The sequence below is a fragment of the Alosa sapidissima genome, chromosome 20, assembly GCF_018492685.1.
Source record: "Alosa sapidissima isolate fAloSap1 chromosome 20, fAloSap1.pri, whole genome shotgun sequence".
Taxonomy (NCBI): domain Eukaryota; kingdom Metazoa; phylum Chordata; class Actinopteri; order Clupeiformes; family Clupeidae; genus Alosa; species Alosa sapidissima.
In genome coordinates this window covers 8,228,383-8,249,277 of record NC_055976.1, presented here as the reverse complement: position 1 = coordinate 8,249,277, position 20,895 = coordinate 8,228,383, and the positions used below count along the sequence as shown (strand labels likewise).

Sequence of the window (20,895 nt, the reverse complement as noted above, 5' to 3'; positions counted from 1 at the left end):
TACTTATACATATTGTTGTTTATTGCTATTATGTGTAATGTAGACTTTTCACACTTTATTTCAAATTATTATTTTCAACTAATGTGTAATGTAAAGCTACTTATATTGTGAAGAAATAGCTTGCAAAGCTGCTCTAAAGTAGCTTCCCCGTGAACTGACTGATTGAAACTGTGACCACCCGCCGGCGTACATTCAGTTGGGGGACTAGCGCACTAGCGGCAGAACTTTCCGAACTTGACGACAGAAGACGAAGGGAACGAACACTGTTGTTCTTACATCTAACTTTCGTTGGCAAACGAATCTATAAATATCAGTGATATTTACAACACGTTCACTTTAATTATCTTTTAAAAACCTCGCGGTAACACAATAGCGTTTCTGAATGCTTGGCGTTTTTAGAGATAGGGCAACTAACTTTGGAATTCTCCACTCTCGCTGCATGCGTCAGCTGTTAAGTTATCCAAATACACAACAACGTTAGAACCTGATGGCAAAACTTTGCATTGTTTTGTTGTTAGAGGCGCACTTTGTATCCTGGATTCATGGGCATTACACTGAAGGTAGGATTTGGCTATCAATCAACTTTTTTGTCTAAAAGCATATTGTTTATTTCCACCGTGACTTGTTAACGTCTTTGAAATTGTTATTAGTTATAGTATGTTGCCTACTGGCCTAATGTTACACTGAATAAGCTAGTGGCCTAAGAATTAGACCATGGCTTTAATATGCAACGGCATTCCATGCAGTGGAGTGGAGACATACCTCCTTCACCGCAGTAATAATGTTCATATTAGAAGCAGCTGCGTTAAGTTGATCTCCTCACAATGAGAAACAGAATGTTATTAATTCAGAGGTGCATTGAATCCTTCCTCTGGGGATATTCCATTCAATTTTTAGAGTTTGGTCATGTGAGGTTTTATTTGGATCATCTTGATATAGACTAACTTATTCATGAAAAGTAAAATGAACATCAATCTAAGCTATGCTGTGCTCCTCGGTTACAAAGGCTGTTACTGTTTTGTTCTGGCTGCTGTTGAAGTTGAAGGGATCTACTGTAGGCTAGAAGTATCAAACTCATAATGGGAACAATGTGTCAAGCAATCTTCAAGACAAGTTAAGCCAAGTACCAGTTTCTCTGTTTGTGGTAGCCTATAAGGCACGCCAAGGTAGGCTATGTCTGTCTCAACTCAACCATTTGTATCAACAGAAACCTCGTGGAATCTTTTCATATGGTCATGCTTTTCACTTGCCTATCTAGAAGAACATCAACCAGTGCTGGTGTTGCTGTTTAAGATACTCTGATACCTGCTGTGTCTACTCTCCTCATCTATAATTAACTTAGACCCCAATTTAAACTCTTTATCACAAGAAAATTGCTAAGGACCCCAAAACCACCTGTGCTGAAGCCATAATTTAAACCCACCTGAAATTAGCCTACACCTGTTTTAAGTATCTTTAAAGTCAACACTTAATGAAACTGAGACTGCTGATCGAAACAGCCCCACCATTTGTTACATGATGCAAAAAAGCACCATCAGCAGTTTCATTATCATGTTATTCAATGTTTTTATTTTCTTAAAAGTTCACACCCCTGGCACAATAATGAATGGTTTCAGGAATTTTTACAATTATTTTGTATCCTATGGCTGGATCCTGACAAATGTTTGCCATTCTCCTTCTGTATGAGTAGAACACAGGACAACTTCATATGTTTTTCAGCACTTTGGGTGGTGTTCCTTAGCCAAAGTTGCCCTAAGTTGCATGCTTTCCAGGTAAAGTAAGCAGCACTCTATAAACAGCTTGCCTTGGATGCTTCAGCTGAAGCAGGCTGTGTCATAGTCTCGGTATTTTACAACCTCATCAGTGTTAGTCGGCCAGCCCAAGTGACTATGTGGTCAGCCCCCAGTTACCTTTGTGAGCTGCAGTGGAACATGGAAAACTGACTGCTGGAGGATTGCCTGAAGGCAGTCGGTGCATTAAGACAGTAGTGTGTCATACTCAGTCATTCTGTTCAGGCTACTGTTGGTAATTCCCTGTGCTATTTACAATTTAGCTGAGCATCAATCTCTAGGCCTCTTCAATTTCTTTAAAGATGAAAAGTTTAAAATTACAGTGAGTTTGTGGCAAGTCTACTGCTTTAGGCTTGTAGCATTCTCTAGAGTCTAGTGCACGCTGTAGCATACACAGCTGTAAAGGTTATGTCACTTGCATGAATGTGTTTTGTAGCTGAACGACTTAGTCCATTCATTCAAGACATGAAGAGTAGTTGTCAAATAAGATTTTGTTCAGGTTAACCCTTCATCTGCTGACAGACCCCTCCCAAGGTTTTCAGCCCTTGTGAAAACCTTCAGATAGGTTTCACGCTGCTGTTGGTGGTCCAATAATTGGGCCAATTATATTTGTGGATCCTTGATGCAGATGTACAGTAGCACTCCCTAGATTTAGCATGGGCAGTCTATTCAGCCAAGATATCTGGGCCTAAAACTCAAATCTGCAATAAGGTTCTGTGAAGAGTTCTGTGAAGACTTTAGTGTGTACACATGACATATTGGAAGCAAAAACAAAGGAACCTCTATGCATATCTGAGCTAAGCACTCAAATATTCTGGCAGATTGGTGTGTTTTTTTTAACTTTGGGGTCACACCCAACAAATCCAGGCACAGACTATCCATAATTTGAATCAGCGTGTATCCACATGTTGACTCAAATTTACAAACAAGAAAAACATGGAACCTCCTAAATCGATCTGTTGTCTATATCTGTTATAACATTTAAGGGAACATGGCACAGAAAAGGGTTAATAGAGTTTGAGAAAAATGGCGTTTTAATGAACACAATCTGTCAACATTTGTGTTTGATTCACAATGCTCTCTGAGTATTTGTGTGCTGGCCTAGGCACACATGTTTGCCACGTTGTGCTCTGAAACAATTGTGTCTTGACATGTTTAATGAGGACGAGCAACAGCTACTTCTATTTTGTACTGTACAAATTCCTTATTCACCTGGTTTGAAATGACTTGAGTACAGATGTTTGTAGTCGTTGGCCCGAATTGCTCCACTAATAACTTTGTTCATGTCAAAACACATCCTGCTGTAAACAGCAAGTTCAAATTGCAGAACAAATATAGTTTTGCTGACTCTGACTTTTCTGATCTCTCCCCACGTACACTCTACCACAATGATGGAAAAATCCTGAATGTGATGGCTCGCCATCAAAAGCAAGTGAGAAGCCCATTGGCTGAATGTAGCTGTAGAATGAAACAGGATCAGCTTTAGATGGTGGAAAAAATGACTAAATAGAAGGTATCATGGAAAGGAAATGATGTACATTTCTTTTTCCCCTTCACCAAACTGACTGTGCACAATTTATCAGGCAGAGGCCTGCAGAAGACTGGCGTGATTCTCTTTACCAACAGCATGCGTGGTAATTACTGGAATTAATCATGTCAATTGATCATGACAAAAATTCTTTCAAGTAGTCCATTTAACTCTGCACAGAATGTGCAAGTGTGCAGAGCATGAATAAGCAGGAAAAAGGCCGCCGGGGTTTGCCATGGTCTTCTGGGCGCCCCTAATCTCAAAACCAGGTGTTTGTAGTTTTCCATTTATCAAACCTACATCCTCTAAACAGGGGGATATGCAGCATGGGCTGCCAAACAGTTGGTCTGGAACAATCGGAGACTCCACTGAGACCCTTTACTGACCTACATTTACAGTTATATGAAACTCATCAGTGCTGGCTTTCATGCTGAAATTGGTTTAAAGATTGCATAACACTGTTTTTCCAGGGACTTTTTGAGGGTCTTACTATCATTGGAATCAAAATCAAAGAATTCTACTGGGTTCTCACATCTATCAACGCACATGTCCGTTCTGCATATCAGTGCAGAATGATGGAGTTCTGCTTGATGACTTAGTAAACCTTAATGCACCATTTCGGTTAAAGACCTCAACCCAAATAGGGTGTAAAGAATTACCTTTTAAAGAAGATCGTAAAAGCTGTAAAGATATGGTCTCCAAAATTAACCATCATGCGAGCGATGTCTAAGAGTCAAATAAGAATACTGAATAAGAATCTTCTAAATAGTTTGGTCAGTTTAACCCCTCACCTGCCATGTAAGCCATACTCAGGGTTTTAGGCATTGGTAGCAGCATGCCATTTCAAACCCGTCCATCTCAAGTCTGCAATTAGGTTGTTTGTTTCTGTAATATCGTGTGATAGAGCACATCAGTGCTCTACAACTTGGGCCAATTATTTTGCTTGATGCAGAGAACTAGTAGGGGCCTTGCCCAACAAACCTGCATGCAGGTGCAGACAATCCACAAGAATAGAAACATTATCTACAAGATGACTCAAATTATCAAATTATTTATTAATAAAGTAATGGAGCACTCTAAATGTTCACAGGATCTATTATCTAGCTATAACAGAATCAATGACCTATCCATGAACACTTTTCTGCTCCATTATGTTCCATAACGTTTTTTTTCAATTTTGAGCCATCGTTTGGATACATTTTTCCACACTGTTGAATGGTCCAGGCCTTTTGCACCACAACACTTCCTCCACACCCCATGGGCACGCGGGTCATAATTAAGCTAAATTCATGCGTCACAGTTTCTTTCTGTGTGGCTCTATAACCCCTGGTCAGTGATGTCAGTGGTTTGTTTGTGGTTTCATGTTCGGCAGTGACGACATACGATACGTACAATGAGGTCCTGCATGAGGAGGAGGAACCTTATTACACCCCACAGCTAGACTACAGCAGTGAGTATACACACGCATCTCAAACAGTTCACCCCACAGCTAGACTACAGCAATGAGTATGCACACGCATCTCAAACAGTTCACCCCACAGCTAGACTACAGCAGTGAGTATACACACGCATCTCAAACAGTTCACCCCACAGCTAGACTACAGCAGTGAGTATGCACACGAATCTCAAACAGTTCACCCCACAGCTAGACTACAGCAGTGAGTATACACACGCATCTCAAACAGTTCACCCCACAGCTAGACTACAGCAATGAGTATGCACACGCATCTCAAACAGTTCACCCCACAGCTAGACTACAGCAGTGAGTATACACACGCATCTCAAACAGTTCACCCCACAGCTAGACTACAGCAGTGAGTATACACACGCATCTCAAACAGTTCACTCCACCTACATTATTACCATCTACATCTGCTACTGTCACTAGTACACCCCACAGCTAGACCACAACAATAAGTATACACCAGCATCTCAAACAGTTCACTCTATATTATCTATCTATATTATTCAGCATCTTCTACGGTCTCTTCAATAGCTATGCTGGTTACTGGTACTCCACATCTGGTCACCATTTGAATTGTACTAAACAGCATCATGATGTGATCACTCGCCCTGCCTGCACTCCTGGGAGAATGACGTGTGCGCGTGCGTGTGTGTTGTGTTTTTTCCTGGCAGATCCGCGCTGGTGCCACACTCTGAAGCTGCCCAATGGAGACGTGTCCTGCTCCTCCCCGCGCAGCCGGAACCACTACGGCTCGCTGGGCACGCGCTGCGAGCTGTCCTGTGACCGCGGCTACAAGCTGGTGGGGCGACCATCGGTGCAGTGCATGTCCAATCGTCGCTGGTCCGGCACTGGCCACTGTCGGAGTATGTGCTCTTTTTTTTTTTTCTTTCTTTGTTGACGAACCAGTCTTCTGTAAATCTGAATCATAAATTGCTTTTGAAGTAGCTGGTAACATCAAAGTGGTCACATCATCTTAAAATTGTCCTCTGTCCATCGCTGATGACCAGGGGCCCGTTGTCACGTTCTGCCTGTGATCCAGCACGGGACGTTCCACTGCTCGGAGAACGTGATGGTGGACTCCAGGTGTGAGTACCTGTGCCACCCCGGGTACCAGCTGGAGGGAGACCACGTGCGCATATGCCAGGACGGTGGGAGCTGGACTGGCTCGGAGCCTCTCTGTGCAGGTGCTTCCCTACGGTTTGGCTTGATATGGTGTGATATATACTATGTAAAGAGCTCCACTACTGCTGGAGAGACGATTCTAACGAAGCACAAGACAAAAATGAGTGACAAAACTACAGCACATGCAGCTCACCATATACATTTTGGAGTACCTCTCATTTGATCAAATTAAACCACTTCAAGATGAGGCTTTCAGAATGTATGATGAAATAACTGGACTTGTGTGGTGGAAATAATGACTTGTACTTTGTTTTGTACACAGGTAATTTTTGGATCATATCCAAGGAAGAGTAAACACATATCTTGTTGTTGCATATGTTGTGTCCTTTTAAGATATATCAGGGAATAGTGGCTAGACCCTTCCCCCACACACACTGGATCACTATTTTGTTTAGATAGCCAGTGTGAGGCACTTGGATACTTTCCCCACAGGATGTTTACCTTATTAGAGCCAACTTTTGCTAGCTCTCTTTTTTGTAGACAAGAAAATCCTGCTCTGAATTGTTGGCTTAAAATTGGCTGTTTCCAGACAATGAGCCTCCGAAAATAAAGTGCCCCGAGTCCAAAGTTAAGGTGGCGGAGCCCGGAAAACTCACGGCCCGGGTGTCTTGGAATCGGCCTCACACCTCGGACACCTCTGGCAAAACGCTTGAGTATGCCCGACGTAGCAATGCCATCTCATTATAGCCAAATTCTGTGCCTGCTGGCCTCATTTAAACTAACGCCTGTCTTGCCACTCTCTTGCAGCCTCATGCGCGTGGGCCCTGAGTCTGGGTCTATGTTCGCCGAGGGGATCCACATCATCCGCTACCGTGTGTACGATCAGGCCCGCAACAGAGCTGCCTGCAAGTTCAATGTGCGCGTGGAGGGTAAGTCAGGAAGGTTCCGGACTAGGTGGCCGGGAAAAAAACAACCTGTTTACGGATGCCTGCCATAATGATGGGATTCACGCAAGGCCAGTCTTTGTTTATATTCAAGAGCTGGGAGTGTGCAAACAGGCTCCATTTGATTAGTTTTGATCTTGGACTGGTAACTTGAGACTTGTTTTGGATGACCTTATAATGTGTTATTTGTAGCTGTGTTGCTATGGCAATTGGAGAGTGCATCATGGTCAGAGAAAGGCGTCCAAGGCCAGAGATTTTACACTGGGGAGTTTTCTTCTAAATAACAAAGGTTGTTGTAAAATTGTGATCTTCAGATGTTTAATCTCAACAGCAGAGTATTTATCTTGATGGGAACTATTTTTGGAATATAGCTACATTTTCTTTTTTTCTTATTTATTTTCATCTATTTTAGTCTATTCTGGCATAAAACTACATGTGTGTTGAATAGTAGTTTCACAGAAGGTAGCGTTGTAGGAGAGGTGGAAGCCTCTCTGTGATGTAGTCAGAGAAAGCGTGCCCTTTTAAAGTTAAACATTAACGCTACCTGTGTTTCCTTGCCAACAGTCCGAAAGTGCCCAGCGCTAAAACCACCTCTCCATGGTTACCTGACCTGCTCGTCGGACTTGAACAACTACGGCGCCACCTGCGAATACCACTGCGACAGCGGCTACGAGAGGAGCGGTGCGGCCACCCGTGTGTGTCGCTTTGACCGCAGCTGGTCGGACGAGCCGCCTTATTGTGTGTGTGAGTGCCACTAATGAGCACTGTCATGTTGCCCGGCTGGAATTACTCATCATCTTCTGACATCGATGACTCACACGGACACACACACACACACACACACACACACACGCACCCACACACTCACTATGTGGGCAAACATGCTCTGTATGGCTAAGCAGATCTTAACCACCCGCAAACATTTACAGAAAGGGCTGTGGAGGAGAGAAATAATAAAAGGGTTAGTCAGTCCCCTGCCTTCACAAACTGGCAAAGCTTATCCTATAATTAGATTACAATGTAGAAATGTCTTGAAACAAAGCCAGAAATTTGGCAAACATGGACTCCATCATCTTCCAACTAGGCTGCAATTACTTTCAAATCCAAATAAAACTACTCAACAACTGCTCATAAGTCAATACTTTAAAAATTACATTTGGACTGTTTTAAGAAATAGGGCAGTACGTTATATCATGTTACAGTGCCTTACCCACACACTAGATTAGTCTTCTCTGAAAATAGGATCACGAGATCCAGTACTGTAGCTCACTCAGCTCCATGTACACAGATGATGTACCCTGCTGTTGCACTCTTTATAATATAATGAGTTATGCTTTGTGTGTCTGTGTATGTCCAGTGATGCACATCAATACAGATGTGAAGACTGCAGCTGCGTTGCTCGATCAGTTCTATGAGAAGAGGAGACTGCTGGTTGTGTCCACACCAAATGTTGCCAACCCGTACTACAAGATCCAAAATGTTATGTTACAGGTGAGCCACTGATACTGACTTACTGTGTCTGACAAGCATGTAACCACAGGTAGTCAATTGGAAATAATATAAAATAAGCCCCACCAAACATCTGAAAGGGTGTCAATATACCAATTAGCAACTGAAGTCCTATATGGTCATTGGCATCATATCGATGGTCTGCACCACCAGCACTGCTTGACCCAGAAATCTACAGGTATTAACCTGTTAAGGAGTGAATTATTTTCCTGGTTCCTTCTAGAATTCTATGCAAACGATCTATAGTTTGTGTTCTTTATACAGTCTATGGGGAAAATCTCTGAGTGTTATTGTCGCACCATAGTGCGGAACTCTCGGTTTGCGAACATTCTAATCACATATTTGTGACCGTATTCCTCATATTGTCGTATGTCCGTGTGTGATGGATACAGAAGGCGGACTGTGGTCTGGATCTGCGTCGTGTGACTGTGATTGAGCTGCTGGGGGTGGAGCCTCGGCAGGTGGGGCGCATCAAGGGACATTACCTGGACTCACAGGTCATCGAGGGCCTCAGGTAGGCTAATGTAACATCCATATGTAGGTCGGTGTGACATGAAACAGACATGCATTACTCACCAATTTTCCTCTCAAATATCATAAGCTGTCTGTTTATCAGGTATTAAGTCATTAAGGGCCTCAGGTAACAGAGCTTCTTAAGTAAGGAAGGGAAATCAGTAAGACATACAACAGATCGGCACAAATTACCCCCCTAATCCCGTTAAAATTTCATTCAGATGGATGCCTCTCTACAAGTGACGGTTTCTTAAAAGAACAAACTATTATGGAATGTATTTCTAGTTCTGGTAATTGACCTTGTTTGGTAACAGCTTGTTCACTTATAATAACAAAGATCTCACTGCACACCACCACTCTCTATTCGAGCATTCCTTTCCTCTCTTAGCAATTCAGTTCCATTCAACTCCATATACTGAATTTAGTGCCATTAACAATTGAATGGCCTGAAGATGCTTTGCAGAGCCCAGAGCCTGAACCCCCCTGGAGCAACACTTAGGTGACTAGATTAAGGACGAACTTCCTTTAAAAATGGAAGAGACCTCGAGCAGAAACATGACTCAACTTGTTCGTTTGGGGCCAGCCAGGTAGTGAGATAAGAAGGGGGGGAGGGGGAGGGGGGGAGAGAGGGAGAAGGGATAATCAGAGCAGCAAGCAGCATAACACACATGTATCAGAATAAACATATTAGTGTACCTGACACATGCATGAGGCTATGAAAATTAGAAGATGGCCAAGATGCATGGAGGATTAATGGTTGATGAAGTGGGATGGAAACCGCATTCAAGGTATTGAAGGTCAGCTCCGTAGGCATGCAGAAGCTGTGAGTGAATTGTGTGTTTCTATCAGGCAAGCTCTTCACATCTCCACCTCCTACTTCATCATGGTGCTGGTGGACGAGGACGGCATTGACCGCGAGCGCTTCATGAACCCTACCGGCTCCACGGAGCTCTACGCCTACATAGAGGACTACCTGCTGGAGGAGGAGGAGAGGGAACGTCTGGAGATCAATAGGGACATGTGCGAGTGAGAGTGACCTGTGGTGACCTGCTCCACGGCCTAGGGACCTCACATGCTTTTTCACAGACTGGGGGCATGCTCGGACACCGGAATCCTCCCCATGTGGCACAACTAGAGCAAGGCAGACCAAGACCTTAGGCTGGATGAGGGGACTTAGTGCAGTAGTAATGTCAAGAGCACATGTGTGCTTTTGGCTCAGTAGTGATGTTACTGTTAAAGCATATCATCAGTTCAAGAACCTGTATTAAACCAAGCAAATGAAATACATATGAAATGCAGGTGAGAATCGGGCACAGTCAGACAACATAGGTTGTTGAAAGTTTATTATATTACTTTTGAGGTGAATGACTTTATGTGATGTATTTAAAAAGTGCATTTAAAAGGAGAGAACAGAGAATATAAAAGTTATGTTTGGAGTCCTTGGACAGTTTGTCACTGAAGAGGAATGTGTAACGATAGAGGGACACATTTACATTAAGTAACTGTTAACGTGTTCAAATAACAACAATAAAAAAATGAACAAACATATAAATAAAACATGATGAGAACTGATATTTTCTGTGTAATTCTGTGTTCTTTCTGTGTGGAGTTCAACCTATTTTGCAGTCAGTCAAGGTTTGCCTTGCATTTTGACCACAGTGAAACAAAACCATTAGATGACAATGACATACACAAACACACCACAAATGTAATCCAACACTTCATCCAACCTAAAGTTAAAAGAGACAACTCAACATAAAATTTGCAACTATAGAACATAATCCCTTCAACAGAAATATATATATACATGTATATGCTTCATAAATGTAGATTTTTTTAAAATCTTTAAATCTATTTTATAAAACATTCTGCTTTGGCATTGTAGAACTCAGCATTACAAATGATAATCCCAGCTCTTGTACGCGACACCTTTGTTGACTGAGCTAGCGGAGCGAGAGGGGAGTTTCGTAAGAGGCCCGGCGCAGTGGCAGGCTGTCGCCTCGTCGTGAGCCTCTCGGTGGGGACGGCTGTCCTCATTTGCTCTTCCCCATGGAGGCGCGCAGGGGAAGAGTGCCCTCTGCCCACGAGTCGGGGTACTGCATGACGCGCTCCCACAGGCTTACCTCCTCTGGGGAAGACTCCGCCAGCCACTCCTCTTTGCCGGACTGCAGAGTGACTGCCGTGGGTGCAGAGTCAAAAAAAACATCAATCAGCAAGGCACACACACACACACACACACACACACACACACACACACACACACACACACAAAAACAAACATGTACACTGGATACAGTCCAAAACACCAACTCCACCTAGGTCAAACTGATCTTGGAATTATTCAGCTGTGTCTACAGTTCAAGGGTTCTGAACTTTGCAACATCATGCAATTTGCACAATCATGACGTTTAGATCTAAAAAGACAGAATGGCATCTTCTGTACATTTTAAACATAGAAAAATACTATGTTGTACATATGAATTTAGATCAAATGTTCAGTACAAACATTCAATGCTGTGTGAAATTGTAATATCAAGAAAGTACAATTAAATAAAGTACAATCTATTCAAGGAGGTGCTTCAAAAAGCTATTACCAATACAGTGCAGTGTAAAATCAGAGAAAACACTACAATAATTATCTGAATTTATATCGCTCCAAATCCCAATGAAAAATAATCGATGAGAAGCGAGTGAGGTGCTCCTCACCTGTCCCTGTGCTCAGACGCACGCCTCCCAGAAAGTCGTTGCTAGACAGCGCCTCCCGGTCCCACACGGTCAGTTCTAGACACATGGTCCTCAGCTGCTCCACACTCACGTCCTTGTAGACAAATGTGTGGTTGTAGTGCGGGTTCAGTGTCTTCTTGGCCACCGGAGTCTTCCTCTTAGTGGATTTGCTGTTGGATGGCAGCAGATACCTGGGATCGATCCAAAGAGCACCAAATAATTCAAAAAGAAAAAAAGAAATCAGATTATATTTTTGGAAAACATAAATGAACAATAATCATTTAAACAATTCCTTATAATACTTATATTAATATTTGTGTGAAACAAAAGCACATTGGACTGCATTGTGCAATACGAGCAGTATTGAAACAGTTGAGCTACCAACCCTTTTACAAAGGAGTCTGAGGTGCCCCCTGCCTTCATGGCTGTTAGATTCCTGGCTTCTTTGATCAGGACATGCAGCTCTGCCTCTCCTTTACCTTTCCCCTTCTTTCCTGCTGGTGGAAGAGAGAGCAAGCGCTCAGAACTCAGTGGGGGGGAAATTACTTGATCATCCTCACTGTTTACTCAGTGTTGATACTTCACACTCATTGTTAATTCTGAATAACAAATCATGGTACAGTGTGGAACATTTACTTAAAAAAGCATTGAAATTGGTACCTTTAGACTTATCTGTCAATGTGTTTTTGGCTGTGATGTACTTCAGGGAGATCACCAACTCCCCTTTGTACTGTGAGAATGGAGTGTGCTGGAGAGAGGAGGGCACCTGCAACAACACAGACAGAGCAGAGGACACGACATGAGCAGTCTCCCTACATCTACCGCCACTGCAGAACGAGGAAACTGACCCATGGAGGAATGAGGAACTTAGGGCTGGGCAGTGACACAGACTCGGAATGCTGGCCTCATATGTTTCCCTGTGGTAGCTTGGACAAAAGCTCACTGGCTGGCAGCCCACACAGGCCTGGCCTGATGCCTGAGCCCGGTCTGGGTTCTGGGATCATGAATTGTGGATGCCTGGGTTTTAGTGGGATTGTCTGTGTAATACGAGCGGTCACATTACAGTAGCGAAATGGTGGTCTTTATATTGAGACAGACTGAATGGAGCCTTTATATGGTAATAAACATTGAGTTGTTATTATTGTGACATGTATTGATGTTAATAAATAGATGTTAATGCTTCTCTCATTATTGTATGGAATGGACATAACACGTTGTGTCTCAGCGTCACTCACTAATTACACTACATGAATTCCTGACGTGCCACCTGTGGAAAGGCAATTAGAGACCACTGCTGTGTGTGTGTGTGTGTGTGTGTGTGTGTGTGTGTGTGTGTCTGCAGTCAAGCGCTCACCCTTCCCCTAAGGGCCACACACTGCTGGTGGCCAGAGTCGATGTCGTGACAGTCTAGCGGGACCTCCACCTCTCCCAGGAAGGCGTTGCGGCCAAAGCGGTCATAGTGCCAGACGGAGAGCTGCAGCGTGCGGGTGGTGACCTGAGAACGGCTTATAGAGTACTAGAGAGAGAGAGAGAGAGAGAGAGAGAGAGAGACAGAGAGAGCACAACAGGGAGGGGGAACGGATGAATGAAGAAAAAAGGTAATTAAGAAAGGGAAAAATGGTGTCAAATATGTATCGACTCTATTGATGTCAGCCACAATGAATTGTTTTCTGGAACACAGGTGTTCATTACAATGCTCTTGCCTCTGTTTGGGCGTGTGGCACGCAGACCTTCAAGTCTACTCAACACGTCCTGTTTGCTCAGTGGATTAACTAAAGGGCTGGCACCAAAAAAAATCAATATTTGTCTGCTGGTGATAACCCTGTACTTATCGTCGATTTCCGCAGCAGCCCTAAGAACCTGCCAGAGGTCAGCTAATTGCCTGCTCTAACACTGCCTGTCACGCAGACCCAGTAATCAAGCGCTTATAATTACAGCCAGTCTCCTGCATCATTTCTTTAGTCAGTGGCAAATTGCTGCATATTCATTGCCTTGGCATGTTTTGTAGTAACCTTTTGCACAGTAGGTTGAATAAACTCATAAAAATATAAAATATAAAAATATTTTTATCAAGGCAATTAATAAGATACCACACATGTGGAAAAATGTGTTCCCAAAAGGCAGTAACTATTCATATTTGTACAACACCCTACTTCGAAATACTAAGATGGGAAAAATGAGCAGTGACTGGAAGTCCTTAATTTGGAAAACATTTGGAGGTAGCGGAGTGTGGTTGTTAGTCAGCAGACGTTTGGTGGTAAGTCAGGAATCCAAAAAAAACGGCTCTTCGGGCCCCCGTACCTTCAGGGTCTCGTTGTAGATGGGGTTGATGTTGTTGCGCTTGGTGGCCGTCTTCTTCTTGCCCTGGCGAGACTTGTCTGGCAGGAGGTAGCACTTCACATACCTGTGCAAGACCGAGAAGCGAGACAGACATCAGTTCCAAGGTGAGCGACTCATCAACCTACCACTCCCCGGCTCAAATCCCTCCCCACCCACACAGAACCACACGTGTGTCTGCAGTGGCTAAAAGTAGAACACAGTGTGCTGATTCAAAGAAAAAATTATGTTTTTTTTCTCTGATAGAGTCAAAATGAACTCGCCTACTGGGTGGACCCTTTCCCACAAGTGGAGGGGTTTTTTAAAAAGAGGAACAGAAAAGAGTACAAACTGACCTCATGCAAGTGAAATACTTATACTATATACACTATTATACTAGTCAAAATTACACAGAAAAACAGCAGCAATGCTGTAGGATCAGTCTGCTAGAAAGTTGTGGTAATGCATTAGATCAAATATCTAGCAACTCTCATCAGTGAGACTCCAGGTGTTCTGTGTTAGGCACATTGTGTGATGGGAATAGGAATGTCTACTCTATTCTAATTCTATGTTCTATATTCTAATTCTTATTCTATGTTCAGTCCCGCAGTCCAGGGAGGCTACGTCGGGCACGTAACTGAAGCGTTCCGTTCGCGTAGCGTCTGCTGCAACAATTAGCTTCCACTGTAATCAATGGAACTGGCCTCACCAGACGTGACAGTGGCTAGAAAATATTAGATCAGCCTTTAACTGCAGACACTATTTTTACGCTTGGCGAACGGAGTGCTTCAGCTTTGTGCCTGGTGTGGCCTCCCCCGTGAGGCCTGCCGCTGTTCCTGTTCTGCTGAGTGGGCCACTTACGGATTGCAGCGCTGTTTCACCGCGTCAGCGTAGGCCAGCCCCCGGCATTCCTTCACCAGGATGGACAGCGTCTGGCTGCGCTCCTGGAAGCTGATGGAGAAGAGGATGTCTCCAGTCACCTCCACACAGTCGTAATCTCCCGCCTCACTGTACACGCTCATCATACTGCCCAGAGTGCTCTGTTGGGGGCAGCAACAACACCTGAACACCACATCATGTAAACACTCTAAACTGACTCTAGACAGTAGGGACATGTGACATTAGAAAAAACATTAAAAAAAATGTATTCAGGATGTAACCAAAAGAGCCAATAGCCAAGTCAAGATTATATACAAACTACAAGTCTCTCTACAGTTGGCATAAGTGTCAATAGAAAAAAATAGATAAATAAAAGACGTAATTAATGACCATTAATACAGCAAGCGTATATGTGTCTCTAAATGTGATTCTTTAATGATGTAAATCAGTGTATTTACTGGGGAACTGCGGAGACTTGAGGTGCTATCACCCATGTTCCTTCTGTGTATGGTCACCAGGTTATCAATGTCTTCATCTTCTTCATCGTCCTGTTTGTGTGGCACAGCAGACACAATACAGTTGTATCAGTCACCAGCAGGTGTCCAAAAATACTACTGCAGATCTATGCAAACTAATATGCAAATATCAACTCAACCCTGTGATATGTGTGGATAGTTTATTGTGGATGTGATGCAAATGTCATGAGAGAGACTAAAGCTGCTTACAGTTACATTCAGGCCAGGTACAGACTTGCTCCGGTCACCCATTGACCCGTCTGTGGTGCGGACACCATCTTCACGCAGGTCTAAAGTCGATGTCGGCCGACTACCTGAAAAAAAAAGCGGAAGAGGCTACTGTTAATCAGAGAATTTTTGAGATGGCATTCAAAGAGCAGGATGCTAGGGAACTACTGTGTGACAAAAGCAGGAAACAGGAAACTACCTGAGATTTTGTGCACCCGTCTGACGCTTTTCTTGAACAGCCTATCAACCTCTGGGTCCGCCACTTCTGAGGGCTGATTGAGCCTGTATCTCAAAGAGGCCTGAGAGAAACCATTAAGAACATTTAATGAGAGTAGTTTTTTATTTACTGACAAAAATACCCAAAGATGGGTGAAAGAAGGTGAAAAGGGAATAGCTGGAGTGAAAGATTCTTACGGTCTCTGGTTCAGGTATGGGACTGGGGGGCTTGCTGGATTTGGACGGCCCAGCGAGACTGGAGACTGTCGAGCCTGCAGGACTGTGCTGAGTGAGACTGGACACTGTGGAGCCTGCAGGACTGTGCTGAGGAGACTTGATACCTTTCCTGATGGCAGAACACGACACTATTAACATCTGAAATAAAACCTTGGACGTGTGGCAAATGCGTCACCGCTCCACGACACTGCCGCCAGCTTCAGAGACAACTGATTTATTCTGCTTTGTCCTTTAAAGCGTTCCTGGCGACAGACGGACACCCATCATTAATTCATGGGGCACAGCCGGGAGACAGGCATGTTTTTTTTTTTTTTGGCCGCGCTCGCTTACCGGGGAAGAGCCGGAGTGCTGTGGGATGACTCGGTGCTGGTGCGGCTGCTGCACAGGCTGGACTTCTCGGCCGACTCTGTGACACTCCGCTGCGGCTCCCGCGCCTCAGGCAGCTCCAACACGTTTGACAGCTGCCTGTAATGACAGCAGCAGCAGCAGCAGCATCGTTCATCATCCTGCACACATACTTATCAGTTTGCATCACATCACTGGCAGATGTTTCATTCACAGTCATAGATAATAAAAACATTCATCCAGTATTCTTTTCACTGGACATCAAGCCCATTACTACAGTTTCGTACCATCTACAGACTGTTGCAAAATTATTCAATCAACATGGACCCATCATCAACCCATTTTCCCTGTAGGAGAAAAACACTGAACACTGAAGTGGTATTCAAATGTGAAATAACAAAATGGAAAATGATCATGCGTGCCACAGTAACATAGTGCTTCTGCTCAGAGCAGTCTCTTGCCCTCACCCCTTGTTGGAGGGAGCATGGTCCTTCTTTCTGGGTCGTGGGACTGGAACAGCTGAAGCAGCTGGGCTGGGCTTTAACTCTGTGCTGTTCAAAAGCAGGTCCCCCGCAGTCTCTCGCTTCTTCACTAAAAAAACAGAGGTGTTATGCTTAGTCATAATTAGATCATAGTCAGATTTTATCTGAAGACATGCTTCAAGCTTACAGCATCACATCAGCATTACAGTGCAACCAAAGTATACGTGTAAACTAATATTCACTGTGTATTTAGGCGTTATTTCACACCCAAGTCAAAAATGTCATTGTATAAAGGAATTGTATAAAGAAGAAACGGTTTCATTCACTGCATTCCACAGGAAACAGTGAGTGCAGTTCACACCTTCCTGTTCACCAAAAATCACACAGAGACTTCCTATACTCACAGGGCGGGCGCTTCTTGAGTGAGGCTCGGACAATATCATGCCCTGGAGCTGTTGAGAACCGGTTCACCCTCTGGTCGTAGAACCAGTCTCCGGAGCACTTCTTTAGATCACTGGGAGGAACACACGGCACTGGTCAAACAGTAAAACATTTACCCAGCAAGCCACGGACCACCTCCTTTTTCCACACTGGTGTTTATTTTCCACCCTAAACTGGGGCACTCTAGAGTAGGGGCCATTACAATGGGGGTGGAAATGGAATGGCAACTTTTTGTTCACTAACATTCATTGAAGTCAGTGTTTAATCTGTAGTAAGCCACCATGTGTACATTCAAGTCTGAGAATGGGGGGGTTGTGTGCAACAGAAACAATTGAAGTTCATAAAATTATACAAGGTAATACATGGCTTAATAAGTAACAGTATTATTGATTGATATTACTCTAAAAACTACCCTAAGGTAGTTTTGCATGTGCAGATGAGATGAGAGAGGTCTGATGATAGATTCTCATCCTTCTAGTTGTCATTCCAGTTTGCTCAAAGGCTAGTACTGTTAAAAAAATAAAAATAAAATGTGAGAGAGACAGTCTTACACTTCTTTGGAACACACAGTGCACACCCAGGCACCATTGGGTTGCACCAGGCGGCAGTTCCGGCAAACGTGGTGTTTGCACACCCGGCACTGGCTCGCCCCGCCAAGGACTCTGCCCAGGGACTCCTGACACCGACCGCAACTGCGCTCGCTGTACCGGCCGCTGCCGCGCTTAGCCCCCTTCCGCTTCATGTCTAGCACCTCCAGCTTCAACCTCCTACGGCAGAACCCAGGTTACACTAGAGGTTATCAATGTGTTTCTGTTGTCTTACTCCATCTCATGGAGCATGAGAGGAGATGGAGGAGCATGTTGCACACCTAATAGTGTTTACTTGGTGCAGCTTCAGATATTAGGCAGCATTTATGAGAAACAAGTATCTGCATTGTTCTTTACACACAGACACACAAAAACAGCTATTGATAGGTCAAGTGACTTGCTATATGTTGCTGATGGATATACAAAATAATCCAAAATAAAACAAAATACAAAATAAATGATAATTAAAAGACAAATAACACTTTGTATGTTTTTTAGTAGGAGATGTTGCACATATTGCACTTCCTGTCAACAGGGATCTCAACAATAAAAACTCCAGAAAGTTGCTTAGGGCAGCATGGTATTTCAAGGGCAGGGTATGTCATTACCTGACCCTCAGCTCCTCAGCCCGTCTGAGCTCCTCATCTCTCTTTAGCACTTCCAGGATGACCTCCCGCTCCGACTCGGTCAGAAAGGCCACGTTCACCTCCAGCATCCTGAACCTCTCACCCAGCTATCTAAACACACACACACACACACACACACACACACAAACACACAGCATATATATTTACACCAAAATATCACCAAAAATCAACAATCATCGTCGGAAAGTCCAATCGGCATAGTTCATATCATACATTTACATCTAGCACAAAGTATTGACTTAAACAGGTTCTGTTCTTGCCTGCCAGCGTCTCCACGTGTAAACAATAAATCTGCATCTTATAGGGGCCATAGGAGATGGCAAAGAATGGTAAAGGGATAGAGAGCGGTGGAAGGGAATGTTAAGAGGGGGCTATAGAGGGCACTCAGTGGATAAAGTGACCTTTCCTTCTCTCTCCCATGTGGGAAGGGCACCATGCAGAGAGCCTGCTGCTGCCAGCCAGTCAGGGGTTCGACACTCTGCCCTGCAGGGGCAGGCTAATTAAGATCGCAACGATAACAAAACAGAAGCATTAAACAACATGCCCACAACAACACTGATGGGTCAGGCAGAGGTTTGCTGTAAGCAGGATGAAGTCAAGTGCTCATGTCTGAACATAAACAGTCAGATGGATGGTTCAAACATCTTGGGAGTGGAATTGAGTTACATGAACACAAAATACCAGGGGGCTGAAATTAACTTTCAAGGCCCAAACATGGATAATCTATATATTGTATTGTACCCAACCAATTTGTTTAATAGTCACATTTGAATTGAATTTGAATGAAGATCATAGGCCATAAGCTACAGCAAGTTAATATCACACTAATAGTATCCAGAACAAGGAAATTATTTATTTCCAAAAACATACCAAAGAGGTGAGAGGAATGAAATATCGATCTTAGTTAGACAGCTCTAAATAAATGCTGAACAGTGACCTTCATGGCCAAGTAGGCTAAATTTGTCATAGTTTGCTCTGTGTTATTCCAGGTTTGACAGAGACAAGGCAGGGCATGGGAATATCGTCACAGGCTGACCTCCTTTCATGGGTGCAGCCAGGACGATGTTGAGGCCGGTGGTGGAATTGGCTGTGCCCTGTCCCACAGGCTCACCCTGGCAGACGTTCTCAAGAAGGCGAACAGGGAAAAAAACAAGGGCAGCATGAGCTCAACCGCATATCACTGGGTTCCCACCCTCTAGGGATACACAGGCAAGGGTGGAGTGCCGTAGATAATTATTTATTCAATGCTGATATTTAGTTTGCTGGCGACAGCTTGACATGCACAGTATCTATTCCATGGAGTGACTCAATCGTTATTGCAGTATCCTTATTTGCGCCTGTTAATACCACATCCACTAAAAACGCCAAGGACACCACCCGTCAAAGCGAAAGGGAAGTTGTCGCAATTAAAAAATATAAATATAGCCTATGCTCCATCAATATAGCAAGAAAGTAGCCTACAACGAATTTCTAAAGTGCTTATCAGGCTATCAACTGTGTTGTTAGAAAACAAACCTGCTTAAATACATCTTATGGCGGTGAATACCAAGGCTGCAACTTGGCAACACAACACAATGGACCCCTAACATAGCCAAGCCATTTAAAAAGTTGGGGAAATATGGTGACAGGACAGCATAACGCTGTTACAACTAGTGAGATAAACAGCCTGCCCACGAATATTAAAAAATAATATTTTCCTATTACCATCACCAAGCAACCATAAATTAGCTTCAAATGCAAAGCAGAAAACATCATCCAAGACGGTCAGACAAAAAACGAATGGAATATGTCAAACAGCACACAGATTCCACTCGAGCTGAATCGCCGACAAGATATCGAGGAAATACAAGTTATTTCCGTAACACGCCGATTATGATCAGCTGGATATAAGTATACTGATTAGTCAACAATGTTACACAAGAGGCGAAAAAATCGCATAAAATCTGTTTGCAAGTGGCTACAAATGTATGAAGGAACTGAAGTGTCGAAGACAGGCTTCCCTTCGCGAGTAAAATATTCTAACGATACCTGTCTAAGTAAACCGACTTAAATGTTTCCACTTTGTAACATTCTAGTATCTCTCAAACAATTATTCCAAGCAGTCTAGGTTACTTACCAAAGCCCTTCAAGTAGTCTGTCCACCACTTCCACGCTCTTCCTCTTGGTGTTTCCCACGAAACCTCCTTTACAAGTCGTTTGAGCAATGCCAAAACAATCTCATTCCCGGAAGGTGGACAACTTTTTTTCCCTCAAGATACTGTGCTATGTGCTAAGAGGTTTTGTAACAGGTGTCTACATGGGCCCATGGATGAAACTCTATCCGCAAATGAGCACCACCCTTTTCACTTGTAGTCTACGTAAGGATAAAAAAAAACACGCATCTGCATCCTTACGCATTATTATTATA

The 20,895-nt window shown here is 43.6% G+C and overlaps 2 protein-coding genes across 5 annotated transcripts; one reads left to right on the top strand and one right to left on the bottom strand.

Moving 5' to 3' along the window:
- srpx2 (sushi-repeat containing protein X-linked 2) lies at positions 1 to 10,443 on the top strand. Its single transcript, XM_042073947.1, has 10 exons — positions 1 to 560; positions 4,691 to 4,768; positions 5,455 to 5,646; positions 5,791 to 5,967; positions 6,495 to 6,618; positions 6,713 to 6,834; positions 7,414 to 7,593; positions 8,207 to 8,340; positions 8,751 to 8,872; positions 9,721 to 10,443. Exons 1-10 carry the CDS (start codon positions 488 to 490, stop codon positions 9,899 to 9,901), a joined length of 1,383 nt encoding a protein of 460 aa, XP_041929881.1. The 5' UTR covers positions 1 to 487; the 3' UTR covers positions 9,902 to 10,443.
- On the bottom strand, positions 10,198 to 20,790 carry sytl4 (synaptotagmin-like 4). Of its 4 annotated transcripts, none has more exons than XM_042073943.1 (17): positions 20,605 to 20,790; positions 18,450 to 18,578; positions 17,806 to 18,021; positions 17,218 to 17,327; positions 16,799 to 16,922; positions 16,317 to 16,451; positions 15,948 to 16,095; positions 15,733 to 15,832; positions 15,516 to 15,619; positions 15,249 to 15,338; positions 14,773 to 14,951; positions 13,897 to 13,999; positions 12,950 to 13,111; positions 12,256 to 12,361; positions 11,981 to 12,092; positions 11,578 to 11,786; positions 10,198 to 11,047 (listed from the first exon to the last, which is right to left on the bottom strand). In XM_042073943.1, exons 2-17 carry the CDS (start codon positions 18,554 to 18,556, stop codon positions 10,905 to 10,907), a joined length of 2,148 nt encoding a protein of 715 aa, XP_041929877.1. In that variant the 5' UTR covers positions 18,557 to 18,578; positions 20,605 to 20,790; the 3' UTR covers positions 10,198 to 10,904. The 4 variants fall into 4 exon arrangements, with proteins under 4 accessions (XP_041929877.1, XP_041929880.1, XP_041929879.1 ...); XM_042073946.1 differs by having other exon boundaries at positions 11,981 to 12,089; XM_042073945.1 differs by having other exon boundaries at positions 18,450 to 18,574.
- Positions 20,791 to 20,895: the final 105 nt, after the last annotated feature.

Bases quoted from the DNA above. Each gene is read 5' to 3' on its own strand.
- srpx2 (XM_042073947.1), top strand. From the start codon at position 488: ATGGCAAAACTTTGCATTGTTTTGTTGTTAGAGGCGCACTTTGTATCC. The intron at 561-4,690 runs GTAGGATTTGGC...CATGTTCGGCAG, and splicing joins TCATGGGCATTACACTGAAG to TGACGACATACGATACGTAC. The intron at 5,968-6,494 runs GTGCTTCCCTAC...GGCTGTTTCCAG, and splicing joins CTCGGAGCCTCTCTGTGCAG to ACAATGAGCCTCCGAAAATA.
- sytl4 (XM_042073943.1), bottom strand. From the start codon at position 18,556: ATGCTGGAGGTGAACGTGGCCTTTCTGACCGAGTCGGAGCGGGAGGTC. The intron at 14,000-14,772 runs GTAAGTGGCCCA...GGTCTTGCACAG, and splicing joins GTGAAACAGCGCTGCAATCC to GTATGTGAAGTGCTACCTCC. The intron at 11,048-11,577 runs GTGAGGAGCACC...CACCCACGGCAG, and splicing joins GCGTCTGAGCACAGGGACAG to TCACTCTGCAGTCCGGCAAA.